Consider the following 17,785-nt stretch of genomic DNA (forward strand, 5'->3'; position numbering starts at 1 on the left):
CACCGCTTTTGTCAACCAAAACCACCAGCGCCCGCCTTTAAAAGGAAAGAGAGAAACATTTGGACGAATTGAGACAGAGTTGGTGAAAGTTTCTCCGCAGTTTGTCGCTTTGTGTCTTTGAGTCCAGTGAACCGTCCGCTGCGCACGCGAGAGGCGCGCGAGTGACGTCAGCGCGTGAGTGGACAAGGTGGGCACGAGAGCCTCAGAGTGTGTAGTTCAACAACACAACTACACAATGACGAACACAACTCTGATGCAAACTTATGTGAGGATGTCAGCTTTTATTTTTATCTAGAAATCATTTCTGTATTATATGCAGGTCTGCAACCACATAAATCTACAAGTGTGCAGAACAAGTTCCCTTTGAGGACATAAAAGGTCAGCCATCATCACAGTTCCTTGTTGACATACCTAATAAAAGGGAAGCTCAACGCGTATAAGTCTTAGCCCTGCAGAAAGAGAAGCGCACACACAACTGCAGGAGGGAAGACTGGCAGATAAGAACCAAAAACAAAAGAAAAAGAGTAAGAAGACTAGTAAAGGAGGGTTGTAAACATGGCACAGAGCTGCTGCTGGATGCTGCTCACACTGTCTCTGAAAGGTATGTACAGGTTTAAAAGGACTGCTGCATTCAAACTTTCAGTATCGTGAAGATGGGCAGTTCAGATCACCTCTAGTTTTACTAGTAGTAGTCAACATGTTCTCTGCTTTCCAGGTATTCTCGCAGGTGATTGGTCAGTTCATCTCCCTTCCAGTCCCATCTGTGCCGTGATTGGTTCTTCCATAGAGCTCCCTTGTTCCTATGACTACCCTCAGAGCTCCAATGAAACCAGGGGACTCTCTGCTCAGGTACTGCAATAAAGAACTCATTGTGTTGCGGTGTGTCCTGCAGTGTGTTGCAAACTAGAATATTTTCTCTGTGAGGCCTGAAATCTGCCATCACGGTCAGGAGATGCCAGCAGTTAATGAAAGTCAACTATTATTCTGAGTGTAGAGAGTAGAATCTACTACTGTGCAGTACTGTATCTATTGACTAACAGCTGTCTTCATTGCCGTCTGTTAGGATGTTGAAGACGGACAACAGTATGAAGTTTTGTCAGAGATGTGGTGTCTCGAAGACAGCCGCTGTGTGACACCCAGGTACAGTTCATGACACACAGAAACACCCACAATACCTGAACTAACAGGAGGTAAATATCTAATTCTGTCTGTCTGTGTCAGATATGTGTTCCACAGCGCTCGTATTTTCCCAGATCCGTCCTACCAGAATAGGGTGCAGTATCTGGGACAACCAGGAACCAAGAACTGCTCTCTGAGGATCTCTGATCTCAGACCGTCAGACAGTGGAACCTACGTGTTCTACCTCATCACCAGCCATCCAACGGAGAAGATGCCGGAGCAGAGTGGCGTACAGCTCCTGGTGGCCGGTCAGAACGTTATCATTACTCATTATTATCGTCACCCATTCCTTTACCAATACTAGTTTTACAGCAACACTATTAGCTTTATCATTGTAGTCATCAGCAATGTGCTTTGATTTCCTCCCATTCTTCAATGTTTCAAACGTCTGCGTGTCTCAAATGAGTGTGCACTGACATAGCATGTAGACAAACCACAAAGTCCTCTTATTTATCCTTCCTCTATGTTGTGGCTGTTTTTATCTGTCTGTGTCTCAGTCACTGTCATGACATCTTACATGTTAGTATTTCTCTATCTATTGCTACATGTCTGTCTATCTCTGTACAGTATATCACAGAATATGTCTCTGTGAATTATCTTTCTGGCAGTTTTATTCTTTATTCTTTCTGACTGTAAATCCTCTGTTATAAAAACACAATACTGACCAGTGGTTAATTAGTTTTATTGAAACTAAGGATGTTTAGTCTTTGCTCAGCTGTTTCTTTCGTATTTGAATGGCAAGTGTTGCCATTTGAGCACCATTGCATTACCCAACAACTGCTTCCTCAGTGCAGCCCTTTCCTTGACATTTTGTGCTATTTATAAGAAGTAGAACTGAAACTGATCACAGTCTGCATATAACTTTGACATAATAAACTATTTCATAATGGTAAACACAAGTTTTGTTTTTATAACCAATTCCTTTGTTGAGTTTGTAGTCAAAATACTGTCACAATGAAAGATTTAAGGACAATTGTAAACAGTCTTTGCGGAACATAGAAGAAAAAAAAGGATTAAACCATTTTCAGAATTGAAAAACAACAGAGTTGACTCATTCTCTGTGTCTAGGTTAGAATTAGCCTCCAAACTGGATTTATTCTGCCAAACAACTTCTAAGTAATTATTGAGAAACATCTGTGTTAAGTCATATTCTTGCTCCTCTGTTATATTCTGTCCTGTTTCCATGTTGCATCATCTTTTATAATTCACAAAACCCCAGGGATTACTCTTAACCATTAGAGCCGACAAAACAACCAAACTGGTATGAAGAGGCTGATGGTACTGAGCTGTAAAAACAGATTCAGTTTTGAAACTCGTACAGGCAAAACTATACGCTAAATACATAGAAACACGCAGAGCATTATCAAAAGCATGAGACAAGTCCACATCTGATAACAGAAATCATGTCCTCAATGTAGTTGTTGTCCAACAGTATATGGAAATGTCCTTAATTATACCTAATAACGTCTCTGATATGGACTTGAATTACATTTTCTTTCCCGTTTTTAAAATCTAACATAGAGTCATTTTAACACTCAGGATCCTGAATTGTAGTTATTAGATAGAAAAAAGAGGAACTGACAATTGTATAGAGAAGTAACAGCTGAAAAAGTGTCCAAAATGAACAACATTGGGTTCTGTGGACAAGCCATACTTCAGAGAATTGAGAAGTCTGATAAGTTTCAGTGTCTTCACCACCAGGCCAAATTTGGGATTTGAAAGACTCCAGCAAAACTGGCATTTTTACTTCCACCTGTTCAAAATTCTAAATTATAGAGTGACTAACAGTCTTAAAACAATGAGTCACTGGTGGCATTTGACCCTACCAACTGTGATGCAACAAAAATGAAGAAGAACTAATTATTTTAGTCACTCTTCAGTGAATGTGCCACGCTTGGCAAAATTTGAGAAAGGATGGCGTTTTTATAACAGCGTGGTCCTGGCACAGGAAAGTCCAGAGTGGAAAGCGTTAAATATATACAACGCATGGATTAGCTAAACTTTTTTTTTAAAAATTTAAATAAGTAAAAATGTGGTTGGTTTTACAATAACCCAAAAAGAGGATTTTGTGCACTGAGATGTCAGTATTTCTGGGATGTTGCTCAACTAAAACAGAAACAGTTTTTGAGGTAAATTATGAAGTTTCTCAACTTGAAACAGGAATCTAACCTCTTATGTACTTTTGCACTTTCCTAACACTTGTTTTCTCCAGATTCTTCCAGTGCAGTCACAGTGCTAGCAGCTCCATCCACTGGTGTCACTGAGGGTGCAGCTGTACGTTTGGCCTGTTGCAGCCCTGACGCTGATCCACAGACCAGCTTCAGATGGTACAAGAGCACAGGCAGCAGCCAACAACACCACGGACAGATGTGGAATATCAGCAAAGTTACATCTGATGAATCTGGCAGCTACTACTGTCAGATCCAGACTAGAGATAAAGTACAGAACTCAACGATGCTGGCGATTGATGTACAATGTAAGTAAAGAATGAGCCTGATTTAGATTTATATTATGTTACATAAAATTACGTACTGTGTGCAAATCTGCAGTCTTCAGAATATGTTAACATCCTTCTATAAGGTCATGCACTCTTTTCTGTTTCTTCTGGCATACATACTGTATATCTCCAATGACGGAAATTATTGAACTTTACAGAAGTGAAGCAAAGTGTTACTGACAAATCATTGCAACACACAATTTCTTAAGAAATCCCTCCCTGGGAGAACAAACTTCCCCTCAGAATTTTATATTTTGATGATTACGTGTAACTGATCATTGATGTACCTTCTGTCTAGATTCTCCTCGAAACACGGCGGTCTCAGTCTGGCCTCCTGGAGAGCTGCAGGACGAGCTTCCTGTGACTCTGACCTGCAGCAGCGATGCTAACCCACCAGTACACACATTTATCTGGTACCAGGGAGCAGCATGTCTCCCTGCAGCAGACAAAAGCTTTCATCAAGGAAGACGAACCGTGGCGACGCCCACAGGAAGAGGCCTCAGCGGTGCCAGCATCACCATTGAGGAATATGGGCAGCACTGTTGTGTAGCACGCAACAGACACGGATCACAGACTTACAGCGTAACACTGACAGGTTCTAAATGTAAGTGACTCAAAAAACTGTCATTCATACTGAACATAATGCACAAACTAAACTTAGATCTTGACTGTGGTGATCTTTTGCTCTACACAGTTTCATTCAACTCTGAAAAGCTTCACACAGACATACTTTGAATACCAGGTTCTACCATCTCTATGTATAAACATTATGTCTCCACTCTTCTGTCCACTGCAGCACTGACCCCATCCGAGTCTTCAGGAAGCAGAATGGTTCTTATCGGAGTCACCATTGGAGTCCTGCTGGCTATCATAGCAATAATTGCTTTTCTCATGACAAGGTGGTGTCTTTGCTTCTCTTACACTCAGTCACTATTATCGTATGTCTTTATATGTAGTCAGGATGTTCGCATCAGGTATCTTCAATTACTTTATCTAAACTGGTGCAGAGTATGGGTGAAATAATTTAGAAAATGATCCAATTAAAACAACACTTTCAAGAATTGTGAAGAACACAGACAAAACAAAGTGTGTGGTGAATTTATTGGACTATTTAAATAATCCAGTGTCAGTTCAAGCAGTCAAATGAATAAAATTCGCCACTTGAAGGCTCTTGTAGTGTCCACAGTGGTGTAAATTTTGACAAAAGAGCTACAGTGTCTGGGTTACATGCAATGATAAATGATTAATTGTATCTAATCAAATTAGTAATTTGGGATTCTAATGAATAAAATTAACACAAGTGTTATTGTCAAATGTAAATGATTTATTGTGTGTGTGTGTGTGTGTGTGTGTGTGTGTGTGTGTGTGTGTGTGTGTGTGCGTGTGTTTTCAGGAAACGGAAGTCGTCCAGACATCGGTCATATGTCCTCACTGAAACAAGAGCTACAGAACCCTAAAGACTCAACAAGACAAGAACTTAGTCACATCTACAACACCTTACACCTGAGAGAGATCTTTTACAGAACATATACCTGATACAGGACAATGCAGCCACAATGATCTTTTCCCCCCAAATGTCCTCTTGTTGTATTGGTTCCCTTTTGGCCTGCTTGAGTAAACACAAGAAAGGAAATCTGAACATCATGTGATGGGCATCACTGCACATTCAAGCAAACAGGATGCAGCACAGACTTTAAAGCACTGAACTGAGACAGGATGAAGTTGGGTTTTAGTAGAAGAACAGTTTAATTTAAAAGCAGAAAGAACTGAAAATGGGATCTGGTTACTTGTTCCATTTTTAGTCCATTTTCTCTGTAGATGAGCTAAATACCACTGTCAGGAATTAACCAAGAAATCTTTTACAAGTATTTATTGTAATAAAAAAATCAGAAATAAAATCTGTTCCCCTTCTAATAACCAAACTTGTTTTCGTGCTGTGATCGATTTAAGTGTGCCAGGAACAGATGTGGATTTGAACACATCCTCAAAGGTTCATCACATATGAAAACCACAGAAAAACATCCACAGTTGTTGTTTGAACTTTTACTGGATTTTTAACAGCACATCACAAATGGACCAAGTACTGTAAAAGCAGCGTCCAGAAACAAAGAAATCTGAGGTAATTATCACTGTGCATGATGATGATGACAGGAATACAGCCATAATGATCCAATTAAGTGCTGCAAGCAGTTCCAACTGGGTTCTGTTTGTGTGTTTTAGAGTAAACTCTTCAATGCGATAAGCCGGGAACAGATACTGACCAGAACATGAAGAGGAGTCAGAACGGATGAAACCCGGAGGACAGTGACTCTGACACCAGGACACTCATTCACTAACTGGACTTGGATATCAATTCTTCATCTCATTGGTCTATTTTTAGAATTCAGTTTGTGCTAGATTTGGTACATCAAAGGGAGATTATGTGTCAAGTGGTGCACATATCCTCTATTTTTAAATGCTGAGTAAGTAAACAATAAAGTCATTACCGGTTTTGCACTTTTTTTTTTTTTTTGCATCAGTCCAAATTGCAGTAACTCTACATGTGTGGCAATTATCTGATGGCTTTACAGGAGCACATAAAGTATTGTGCAGGGTTATTCAAAAAGAATAAACTGATTTCATTACGCAAAATTTTAACAAGGAAAAGCAATTGAAAACTCCAGCCAAGTCACAAGTACCCTACTCACAATCAACTTTTATTTCCCGTCTTACAAATGTTCAATGTGGCCACCGCCTGCAGCAGGGCAACATCGATGCAATAAGAGAATTCCTCCCAGACGCTTATCAGCATAACACGATCCACTGAGTTGATCGCTGTTGTTATTCGATGTCATTCAGTGACCATAAAACATCAAATAAAAGGTGAATGTGAGTAGAATGCTCGTGACTTGGCTGGAGTTTTCTATTGCTTTTCCTTATTAAAATATTGCATAATGAAATCGGTTCATTCTTTTTGAATAACCCTGTTTTACAAGTATTTCCATCACGCTCAGTCAGCTTCTAATATAAAAATTCATCATCTGAGATATATAAAAGTGATGTCAAGATTTACAAAACTGTCCAAGTGCAAACTTAATTTGTACATAAGACTGTTTATTGCATATCAAAACCTGATAGTGGCATAAAAACACAAAAATAACCAAAACAATACTGCTGACAGTCTAGAGATCATGACAATATGCCATATAAAAACAGAATTTATACAATTATTAGCAGCTGCCAGCATTTGTTCCAAATGTTATTTCCGTTACCATTAACAACACTGAATATTCTGAAATAGAAATCTTAACAGGCCTTCTCAACACAGCCATTAAAAGCTTGCACATGCGTATTTTAGACTCAAGAGGGCAGCATATCCTGGGTTAAACTCAGGAATTCTGGATGCAGTCAGCAACAGCAGCGAATCACTTACTAGAAGGAACCATTTTCTAATAATTACTTCTGGATGTTTAATCTGTGAAATAAACATCAGTCATTTTCTCTTACTGTCCCTGACCATTCTTTCTCCAGCGATACAGAGAAACTTAAGGATGGAGCATAACAGGACTCTGCTCAGGACATTTTATGACTCTGTGGTAGCATCTGCTCTTTTCTATGCAGTGGTCTGCTGGGGAGCAGGGAGCACTGAAAGGGACAGAAAGAGACTAAACAGACTGGTCAGGAGGGCTGGTTCTGTCCTGGACTGTTCCCTGGACTCCATAGAGGAGGTGGGTGAGAGGAGGATGTTGTCAAAGCTCACATCCATCATGGACAATCCCTCTCACCCACTGCATGACACTGTGGGGTCTTTAAGCAGCTCCTTCAGCAGCAGACTGAGACATCCACCCTGCAAGAAAGAGCGCTATCGCAGGTCCTTCATCCCATCTGCTATAAGACTTTACAACATCAGCATCACTGGCTGATGTTAACATAAACTGGACTATATCATTACCACCCCAAACCATAAAATTTGCACTGACATTCTTGCACTGCACATCTCTGCACTTTTAAACTTTATTTTTATTTTTATTTTTTCTGTTAAAAAATTTTGCCACCCTTGTATATATTGTAAATAAAGCTGCTGTAACAATGTAAATTTCCCCTGGAGTGGGGAGAAATAAAGAACTTTATCTTATCTTATCTTATCTTAACAATGGCAAACCTGCAGCTTAACTGCAACTGTTTTTCATTGAACCCAGTTAAGCTTCCAGCTGCAAACAAACCACAGATCTTCTATTGCCAGTGTGCCAAGTCACCGATCTATTGTGATGGAAGGTCTTCATGCTTCTCTAGTTTCCTTCTTCTTGCATATTTCTCCCTTTTGCTTGTCTTTCAGACATTTTCATAATCATGACTCTGAAACACAGCATGACAACATCAGATATTTGGTGAGATTTGCGAATGATTTTTAAAAACAGTACTGGATCCTCCTGCTCACCTCTGTGTCTGCAGTAGAATTACGCCATCGCCTCCTTTCAACAGGGAAACAAGAGAAGTTTGTACACTAAACTCTGCAACATTTCATGGCATGACACAAAATGAAACATGCCGTGGAGCTTTACTTACCAAGCCTGGATTATAAACAGTGGAAGCAACAGCAGAAAAACCACCTTTACTCCGATACCAACAAGGAGGATGAGACGGTAAACTGTGAATAGGGGAATAAAAAATAGAAAAAAATTAACCTAACCTACATATGCTACATATTTCACACTACTCTGCAAATGGCTCTAAAAATATATTTCACCACGTTGAATGTATTTTTCAACAACATGCATACAGCTTGTTCCTCTGTCTAACCCTGTAATCTCTAAAGACACTTACTGTCGCCTCCCTGTCTGTGTAAACGCAACCACAAATTTGCAGAAAAGTCTCTGAATTTTTGCTACGTGATACCTGGTAGCAGCTGAATCAGTCATGGTTTGCTGGTTGTGCTGAGGAGTGCAGAATTTTTCTATTTTTTAGCAAGATCTGGTGTAAGTTGTTTCTTTCTGGCAAATGAGGCACGTGGCATAAAGAAATTTAGATGAAATGTCATGATTTTAAGCTTAGATTCACACTACAAATCAAAAGTTTGGACACACCTTCTCATTCAATGTTCTTTATTTATTACTTTATACATTGCAGATTAATACTGAAGACAGTGTAACTATAAAAGAATACATATAGAATGATGTAAACAAAAAAGTGTTATTCTTAAGTATTCATCTACAATTTACAAAATAATACAAATGAATAAAACGCATTGAATGAGAAGGTGTGTCCAAACCTTTGACTGGTAGTATAGCTAACTTTTAAAACTCAGAAAAGTAGGTGAAATATTATTGGAAAGTTGAAAATAAATTGTATAATTTTGGTGTTAAAGTTAATGTATTTTCTGAACTATTTTTAAAAAATAGTTTGCAACATTTGAACCATAATTCCCCTGTTGGTTAAGATATCAGTCCTGCAGGTTCTGACTGCTAAGTGCACTTCAGCTTCCCCTCATACTCACTGTCTGTTTCTGTCACTGTCAGCAGCACCTGAGTGGAGTTGTTTTCTCCCAGACGGTTCCTGCTCTGACAGATGTAGAGTCCAGAATGGGACAAATCCACGGAGGGAAGACACAGCACCTGTCCTGACCCCACCTGGAGCACGGAGCTGGATCCAGTACTCCTGTACCAGGTGTAGCTGTCTGCAGCAGGGTTGGCTGCACTGCTGCAGGTCAGATTGACGCTGCTGCCCACCGTCAGGAGGCCAGCATGACTCACCTCAACAGACACGTTCAATGGAGAGTCTGTATTTTAAAAAAGACATAGAATACATTACATTTTTGCTATTTTTCATGAATTATCCTGTACATTAAAAATGTTACAGATAACATTTTAGTCAATATGATTTTTACAAAGCTACAACTAGCAGCAAGTTAGCTTAGCTTAGCACAAGCATTGCTAAAGAGTAACTGCAATCAGAACACATTGAAACACTTAGGTTATGTCAATTATTTACCCTTACAGAGAAACCGCCTGAAAAATTCTCTTACCTTCAAACAGAGTCAGACTATTTTCCCTTTTTTTTTTTTTTGATGTCTTTGTACTAACCTAACAAGCTAACATCTTTAGTGGACAGATATGAAACTGGTTTCAATCTTCTCTTCCAATTCACTAAATAGCACTTTTCACAAAATGCTAAACAATTTCTTAAGATGCAACACACAATGAAATAATCTTTTTTCCACCACATTTATACACATTAAAGCAGAAGTAATCAAGAAAAAAATGGCTTCAAACAAATGCACTCATGCATTAAAGACACTAAAGTGGAGAATTGTAATTCATCTGTTTCATTCAAACTCTGATTCTAACAAACGGAACATTTTCACTAAGTTTACAGCCTGTAAAATCCAGAGTTTTTCTCAACTAACAATATCATCCTCACTGTACTTACACTGAACATCCAGAGTCACAGGGTCTGACTGCACTGACTCCTGTCCTTCAACAGCACAGAAATAATTCCCAGCATCCTCTGCCTGAGCCGTGAAATTTGGTTTTGACACTGGATGTCCATCTTTGAACCAGACTGTGGTGGAAAGTGGACAGGATGCTCCACATTCAAGAGTCACGGTGTCTCCTGCTCTCACTCTCTTTGGATTCACTCTGGCTTTCAGCTCTGGACATCACCCAGACAAAGACACAGAGATTGTGATATTCAGACACTGAAAACATTAAACTTTTTAAGGGACACACTGTAGAATGACTTTACCTGTAACAGTCAGATACACAGATTCTTTACTACGCCTTCCATATTTATCTGTGTCAAACCTAAAGTAGTAATATCCAGCGTCGTCATCCTGCAGGTCTTGAATTTCCAGGCTACAGTTGTGCTGCAGGTCACCGAGATATTCAGAACGATTCTGATATGACGGAATGTCTGAAAGGGCAATACGTTTCCAGTCGCCATCAATGAATTGTCCCTTGTACCATGCAATTTTTCTAGCAATTTCCCTGTCTGGATAGTTGTACGAGCACCTGAACTCCACCGATGATCCCTTCACAGCACAAGGATTTGGGTTTTCAAAAGTCACAGACCAATCAGCACTCACTGATCCTGCTGAGACAAAATGTCAAGCAATGCATTTTATTAGTTTTATCAAGAATCAAACCACTATGCAACAATAATTTCACTGCAAAATTAATTAAAGTGCGAAAAGAATCAGATGAGAAATTTCTGCCATGGATTTGAAGTGGGTTGTGGTTTTGTGCTGCTGTGTAAATTCGTGTACTTGCGGATTCTAGTTATTACCACAGCATTGGCATGTTGCAACCTGGTACACTGACAAGGACGACCTTGTCAGGAATTGTCCCCAGCTATCTGTTCAATATTGGTTTTTATTGGTATTCACTTGGTTGCTGGTTTGTTCTGGTCTCCAGCAACTCCTTCTAGAAATATCTGGCTCAAGCTGCTAAATGTTGCGGTACGGTCACCAACCAGTCACTTAGCTTGCATATTCAGACCTTTCTCCACACAGCTATTTCATCGCTGGAGAATAGTCTGCTGTACCTCATTATTATTCTGTTATGGGCCCCAACATGACCGTGTCCATATTTTTGTACAAACAAAAATGAAAACACGATGTCACAAAATAGTGCAGCGTGGGGGATTAGCTCAAATGGTAGAGCGCTCGCTTAGCATGCGAGAGGTAGCGGGATCGATGCCCGCATCCTCCAGCTTGTTTCTTTGTTTGTTTTTTTTACTTATTACCTCTAGTATCACATAACGTTACTTCTTATTGCACCTGCAGCAAGCCATCCAGCGTGAAGATAAGGAAAAACTCATTCAAATAATTACATTTACCATCACAGATGGACTGATATTTCTGTGTTAAAAAGAAAACAAGGAAAGAGTAGACATACTTGCGTTAAAGAGCTACAGCATGCCTCTGGTAGCAGTCTGCAGGCATCTTTACTCCACAGCAGACATGCATCCACTCAAGTTTAGTCCATGTTGGGGCTCTCTTGTCACTGACAAAGTCATTGTTTGCTCATGTTTTCACCTACATGGTGTAATGTGGCTACAGTCCCTTTAAAATGCTAATTGGACACCGTTCTGTCTGCAGCTTTATTGCAATGTTTATACTCAACTTTAATGTTGTGTCTTTAATAAGTGTTCATTTCTGCACCTGATGTTTTTTTCTTTCTTCTGTTTGCATGTTTTTCTGATTACCAGCCCAAGAAAGCTGCAATCACCTTCGATTGCGATTTCATCTTCACACGCCAGGTTCATGCCAAGCTCACTTCAAGGTAACGTCAGGCTAACTCCAGGCTAACGCCGTGAAAACTGCAATTGTGCACAGTAAAAGCACTTTAAGCAGAATGCTTAGTAACAATCACTGTCCAGACATTCACAAACAAGTACAAACAATACCTCGTTGCACTGCCAGTCATGAGAGTGTCCTTAAAGTCTTTGCAGTCCATGAAAGTCACTTAAACGCATCCAGATCGGCTCGTGAACCTGTCTTCCGATTATGCCGTCTCTTTCTCAGTCCGTGGTGGAACAAAACATGCAACTTTAGTTCCTAAGTGGAATGTTGAACCCCTTTAGTGTTTTAACTAATTAAATTGATCAAATTACAAGCTATGAAATATTGTTTATAACATCAAATTAAAACCATATGAACTTATTTATTATGTAAACTCAAACCTTAAATTATAACATTTACAATGCTAATTGGACACAGTTCTGTCTGCAGCTTTATTGCAATGTTTATACTCAACTTTAATAAGTGTTCAGTTCTGCACCTGATGTTTTTTCTTTCCTCTGTTTGCATGTTTTTCTGATTACCAGCCCAAGAAAGCTGCAATCACCTAAACGTTTTTCAATATGAAACCTTGAGCTGTAATCCAGTCCACTGATTCCCACTACTGCTAGTCGTTGCTGCATAAAACAAATGAGTTTGAGTAGCTTTTCTTTGCAACTGAAAGAGTTTCAAAGTAACTGAAACTATAAAACAAATGGGTTGGCTGTGTATCAAAAAGTGTGAACTATAGAAAGTATCCTGTCAAAATAAAATCATGCCCTGACTCATTCATCTCGTTTAATTTGCAGGACTTTGGATGAGCTTTGATTTGCACATGCCACTGATGGAGCCCAAACAGTAAGAAGTCCTCACTTCTCCACAAATCCTGTCCTTTGTTTGCACATTTTGTGCTTGGCCACACATAAAGCAGTACACTTTATGCCTTAAATATGCCTACCCAGCAGCATAACATGCAATCACCACGACCATGATTTAAGTGTGAGATGATTTAAGAAACACAGCAGGTAAACAGTGCTACCTAATGACAATGTGGAACTAACTTCCCCAGGACATTTTATTATTGACCTTGTTGTATCACACTAACACAATAGACTTGTCTTGGTCACATCTGACCCCTTTGCAGCTGACAAGAACGTAACAGATGTCATTTCTGGAGCCAGCACCTTGTGGAGTTCAGTTGTTTGCACTTCAGCATCAAAAATATGACAACTCTCTTGCAGGTGGGGGATTAGCTCAAATGGTAGAGCGCTCGCTTAGCATGCGAGAGGTAGCGGGATCGATGCCCGCATCCTCCAAAATGTTTGCTGCTGAACTTCTGTAATGTTACTTGCTGCAGTACCCGACGATGAAACATCCAGCGTGAAAACAAGAAAACACTAGTTCAAACTGCATTTACGGTTAAGCCTAGCATTATGCTTGTGATAAAAACAAAACAAGGAAAAAGGAGACATACTTGTGTTAAGGACCTGCAGCACAGTCTGTAGGCGTCTTTACATCAAAGTTCACATTCACTCACTCCAAGTTTAGTCCATATTCGTTCTCTGCTGCCACTGAGAAACTGATTGGTTGCTTGTGTTTTCACCTACACAAAGTAAAGTGACTACAGTCCCTTTTAAAAGTTAATTCGACACTGTTCTGTCACATGAGATAAGATAACCTTTTATATTATAATAAAGACAAAAATGTGCAGTGTTACAGTAGCAAACACTAATGAAGTGCAAAATAACAGATCAAAATATACATAATTACTGGTCCAAAAAATAACAATATTGCACAAAATCAGTGGTGGTGTACAGCTTTTTTCATCAATACAAAAATACTGGTAGAGTGCTATTATTGCACACATTATATATAAGTAGAAAGACTAAAGAAATAACATATATTCTTGTGTATCTAGTAAAATAGTGCACATAGTTTTTAAAGTGTAAATAAATTCATAATTCACATGGTAATGTACCAAACTGTATGGCATTATTTTCTTTCTGTGTGCGATCTACTGGGAGCACTGCTGGTTGTGTGGTCTAACTGCAAGCTTTGATGCAAACAGAAGTGTTTGTACTTAACTTCAATATTTTGGCTTTAATAGGTATTTAATTCTGCATGATTTTTTAAATTCCTTTTTTATGTTTGCATATTTTTCTATCTGCCAAGCCCAGCAAGGTCCAATCATCTAAAAGTTCTACTGCATGTATATGCACCTAAGTATTAAATGTAGCTTCAATGCAAGCAGAAGTGTTTACACTGAATTTCGGGTCAGGCTGCCACTCCGTTAACCACAGTGGTGGAAAGGAGTGCTTTTAAAACTTCAGCGGCCCTGTCAGTCTCTCCCTGCCTGGTGTGTAAAATAACCTGTTAGTTGATGTCTGTTAGAAAGATACAGTGATCTGTAGCTGGTTATTGAAAAGAGAAATGGTGAAAGACTTAAAAAAAGAATAAAAATTTCATTCGGTCGCAGTGGCTAGCGTACAAGTAGGGGCGCAAAATTAAATACACATTATCAACAATAATGATTTTAGCTTTCTACCATCACATGAACACGATCGACTGCGGTATTTATGCTTAAAATTGTAGTAATGCACCTACACGAACTGTTTACTGCACGCACGTAGAAATGCACTTCCGCATTGGAAGTACGACGTCATGAATCTCATGGGGGATTAGCTCAAATGGTAGAGCGCTCGCTTAGCATGCGAGAGGTAGCGGGATCGATGCCCGCATCCTCCAGCTTGTTTCTTTATTTATTACCTCTGTAGTATCACATAACGTTACTTCTTACTGCACCTGCAGCAAGCCATCCAGCGTGAAGATAAGGAAAAACTCATTCAAATAATTACATTTACCAGCACAGATGGACTGATATTTCTGTGTTAAAAAGAAAACAAGGAAAGAGTAGACATACTTGCGTTAAAGAGCTACAGCATGCCTCTGGTAGCAGTCTGCAGGCATCTTTACTCCACAGCAGACATGCATCCACTCAAGTTTAGTCCATGTTGGGGCTCTCTTGTCACTGACAAAGTCATTGTTTGCTCATGTTTTCACCTACATGGTGTAATGTGGCTACAGTCCCTTTAAAATGCTAATTGGACACCGTTGTCTGCAGCTTTATTGCAATGTTTATACTCAACTTTAATGTTGTGTCTTTAATAAGTGTTCATTTCTGCACCTGATGTTTTTTTCTTTCTTCTGTTTGCATGTTTTTCTGATTACCAGCCCAAGAAAGCTGCAATCACCTAAAAGTTTTTCAATATGAAACCTTAAGCTGTAACTCAATTCACTGATTCCCACTACTGCTAGTCGTTGCTGCATAAAACAAATGAGTTTGAGTAGCTTTTCTTTGCAACTGAAAGAGTTTCAAAGTAACTGAAACTATAAAACAAATGGGTTGGCTGTGTATCAAAAAGTGTGAACTATAGAAAGTATCCTGTCAAAATAAAATCATGCCCTGACTCATTCATCTCGTTTAATTTGCAGGACTTTGGATGAGCTTTGATTTGCGCATGCCACTGATGGAGCCCAAACAGTAAGAAGTCCTCACTTCTCCACAAATCCTGTCCTTTGGTTGCACATTTTGTGCTTGGCCACACATAATGCAGTACACTTTATGCCTTAAATATTCCTACCCAGCAGCATAACATGCAATCACAACGGCCATGATTTAAGTGTGAGATGATTTAAGAAACACAGCAGGTAAACAGTGCTACCTAATGACAATGTGGAACTAACTTCCCCAGGACATTTTATTATTGACCTTGTTGTATCACACTAACACAATAGACTTGTCTTGGTCACATCTGACCCCTTTGCAGCTGACAAGAACGTAACAGATGTCATTTCTGGAGCCAGCACCTTGTGGAGTTCAGCTGTTTGCACTTCCGCATCAAAAATATGACAACTGTCCTACAGATGGGGGATTAGCTCAAATGGTAGAGCGCTCGCTTAGCATGCGAGAGGTAGTGGGATCGATGCCCGCATCCTCCAAAATGTTTGCTGCTGAACTTCTGTAATGTTACTTGCTGCAGTACCCGACGATGAAACATCCAGCGTGACAACAAGAAAACACTAGTTCAAACTGCATTTACGGTTAAGCCTAGTATTATGCTTGTGATAAAAACAAAACAAGGAAAAAGGAGACATACTTGTGTTAAGGACCTGCAGCACAGTCTGTAGGCGTCTTTACATCAAAGTTCACATTCACTCTCTCCAAGTCTAACTGCAAGCTTTAATGTAAACTGAAGTGTTTATACTTAACTTGAATGTTTTGTCTTTAATAGGTGTCCAATTCTGCACCAGATTTAGAAGAGAGACTGTACTGGCTCCAACATGACAACGGCCACTGACCTTTCATGCAGAAATAATGGAGAATACGGCATCCCAATGAAGTGCATCATGGGGGATTAGTTCAAATGGTAGACTGCATGCTTAGCATGTGAGAGGTAGCAGGATTGATGCCTGTATCCTCCAAAATAAACTACTACTAAAATATTACTACTTGACCAGCAGATAACTTTAGTTCTTGCTGCACTAAAATGACTACATTCTCTTTAAAATGCTAATTAGACACTGTTCTGTCTGCAGCTGTAAAGCAAACAAGTGTTTATTCTCAACTTCAATACTGGGTCTTTGACTGGTGTTCAATTCTTTCTTTCCTCTGTTTGCATGTTTTTCTGTTTGCCAGCCTGAGCAAACTGCAATCACCTAAAAGTTTTACAATATGAAACCTTAAGCTGCAACTCAGGCCACTAATTCCCAATACTGCTGCTCACTGCTGCATTAAACAAATTAGTTTTTTGCAGCTTTTCTTAGCAACTGAAAGAGTTTCAAAGTAACTGATACTATGAAAAAAAAGGGTTGGCGGGGTTTCAAAATGTGTGAATTTGTGTGAAACATTCCCCTCCTCATTTATCTCATTTCATTTTTCCGACAGGTCATTATATCTGTGTATACATCGCAAAATCAATCAATTTAATGAAGATAAAGACCGTCCAAATACAATCCTATGTTTTGTTTTGAAAGGTGAACTGAAAAAGACTCTCCTTACCTGGTTTCATGATGAAAAGCACCAGCACTGCAATCATTTTCTTCACATGAAGAACACAAAACATCCAATTTTGAAGTGGCTTTGAGATCCTGGGATCAGATTTGATGGTTTTTAAGTGACAGCAAGCAGCATGGATCATGGACAAAAATAATAAGCTCCACAGCTCTGGATATGCAGAGTGAAAGTGACTGAAGTTCAGAAGACACGAGATTTCTGTGATGGGAGGGATCGGCTGACCCCACCTCCGTCCCCTTTATCGAGTCATCACAATATTCTGAAATTTACAGGAACAGAGAAACATCTGAAAAAACTGAGATCAGTAGCAGATTTGTGCACGGTTAGTGCATTTATCTTTGGAGCTGCCTTTAGATATGATGAACTCATGATAAACAGGATATTTCATCTCATGTCTGTTGATCTACTTGCCTGCTTTGCTTCTGTCTCGATTCAAACTCATTTCCTTCTCTATTTTTCTCCTGTGCAACTCAAATGTACTTTCATTTTGTCCATCAAAGCAAATACTAAAAACACAATGCTCACCAAAGGGTGCAGTCTCATGTACTATTTCAAGAAGCAATGCCAAGGTGTAGTCTTCTTCTTTCACTGTCTTAATCCCTAACATATATAAATGTTTGGATCATTTCTCATTCAAACATGGAGTGTAAATATGACTCTACAAAATAATGCTGTGAGGGCAGCAGGTCACACTGCTTGTTCATCAGAAAGAAGAACTTATTTAAAGGAAACTGTAAAGTCACATCCTGATCACTGAAACCAAGTGATGGTTTTAGAAGAC

At 39.4% G+C, this 17,785-nt stretch overlaps 2 protein-coding genes and 4 non-coding genes across 11 annotated transcripts; 5 read left to right on the forward strand and 1 right to left on the reverse strand.

The window, feature by feature from the left end:
• Positions 1–48: 48 nt before the first annotated feature.
• On the forward strand, positions 49–6,172 carry LOC111572972 (sialoadhesin). 3 transcript variants are annotated; one of them, XR_008602787.1, is made up of 10 exons: positions 49–187; positions 320–601; positions 716–849; positions 1,064–1,140; positions 1,222–1,427; positions 3,392–3,655; positions 3,975–4,280; positions 4,473–4,575; positions 5,070–5,795; positions 5,897–6,172. XR_008602787.1 is itself a non-coding variant. In XM_023276873.3 (9 exons), the coding sequence occupies exons 2-9, from the start codon at positions 556–558 to the stop codon at positions 5,131–5,133; spliced, it is 1,200 nt and encodes a 399-aa protein (XP_023132641.2). In that variant the 5' UTR covers positions 49–187; positions 320–555; the 3' UTR covers positions 5,134–6,172. The 3 variants fall into 3 exon arrangements, 2 of the variants coding, with proteins under 2 accessions (XP_023132641.2, XP_035807170.2); XM_023276873.3 differs by having other exon boundaries at positions 5,070–6,172; XM_035951277.2 differs by lacking the exon at positions 320–601 and having other exon boundaries at positions 54–187; positions 5,070–6,172.
• A 576-nt stretch (positions 6,173–6,748) lies between these two features.
• On the reverse strand, positions 6,749–17,164 carry LOC111572967 (B-cell receptor CD22-like). 4 transcript variants are annotated; one of them, XM_023276866.3, is made up of 8 exons: positions 12,059–12,201; positions 11,881–11,971; positions 10,397–10,741; positions 10,082–10,303; positions 9,150–9,431; positions 8,222–8,303; positions 8,094–8,127; positions 6,749–8,011 (listed from the first exon to the last, which is right to left on the reverse strand). In XM_023276866.3, exons 2-8 carry the CDS (start codon positions 11,915–11,917, stop codon positions 7,988–7,990), a joined length of 1,026 nt encoding a protein of 341 aa, XP_023132634.2. In that variant the 5' UTR covers positions 11,918–11,971; positions 12,059–12,201; the 3' UTR covers positions 6,749–7,987. The 4 variants fall into 4 exon arrangements, with proteins under 4 accessions (XP_023132634.2, XP_023132633.2, XP_023132630.2 ...); XM_023276865.3 differs by having other exon boundaries at positions 10,397–10,744; XM_023276862.3 differs by lacking the exons at positions 11,881–11,971; positions 12,059–12,201 and adding an exon at positions 16,990–17,164.
• On the forward strand, positions 11,289–11,361 carry trnaa-agc (transfer RNA alanine (anticodon AGC)). Its single transcript has one exon. It is a non-coding gene; the product is annotated as a tRNA-Ala (tRNA).
• Positions 13,174–13,246, forward strand: trnaa-agc (transfer RNA alanine (anticodon AGC)). The gene has a single exon. It is a non-coding gene; the product is annotated as a tRNA-Ala (tRNA).
• trnaa-agc (transfer RNA alanine (anticodon AGC)) lies at positions 14,603–14,675 on the forward strand. Its single transcript has one exon. It is a non-coding gene; the product is annotated as a tRNA-Ala (tRNA).
• On the forward strand, positions 15,857–15,929 carry trnaa-agc (transfer RNA alanine (anticodon AGC)). Its single transcript has one exon. It is a non-coding gene; the product is annotated as a tRNA-Ala (tRNA).
• Positions 17,165–17,785: the final 621 nt, after the last annotated feature.

Source organism: Amphiprion ocellaris, chromosome 9, assembly GCF_022539595.1.
Source record: "Amphiprion ocellaris isolate individual 3 ecotype Okinawa chromosome 9, ASM2253959v1, whole genome shotgun sequence".
In the NCBI taxonomy this organism is placed as follows: domain Eukaryota; kingdom Metazoa; phylum Chordata; class Actinopteri; family Pomacentridae; genus Amphiprion; species Amphiprion ocellaris.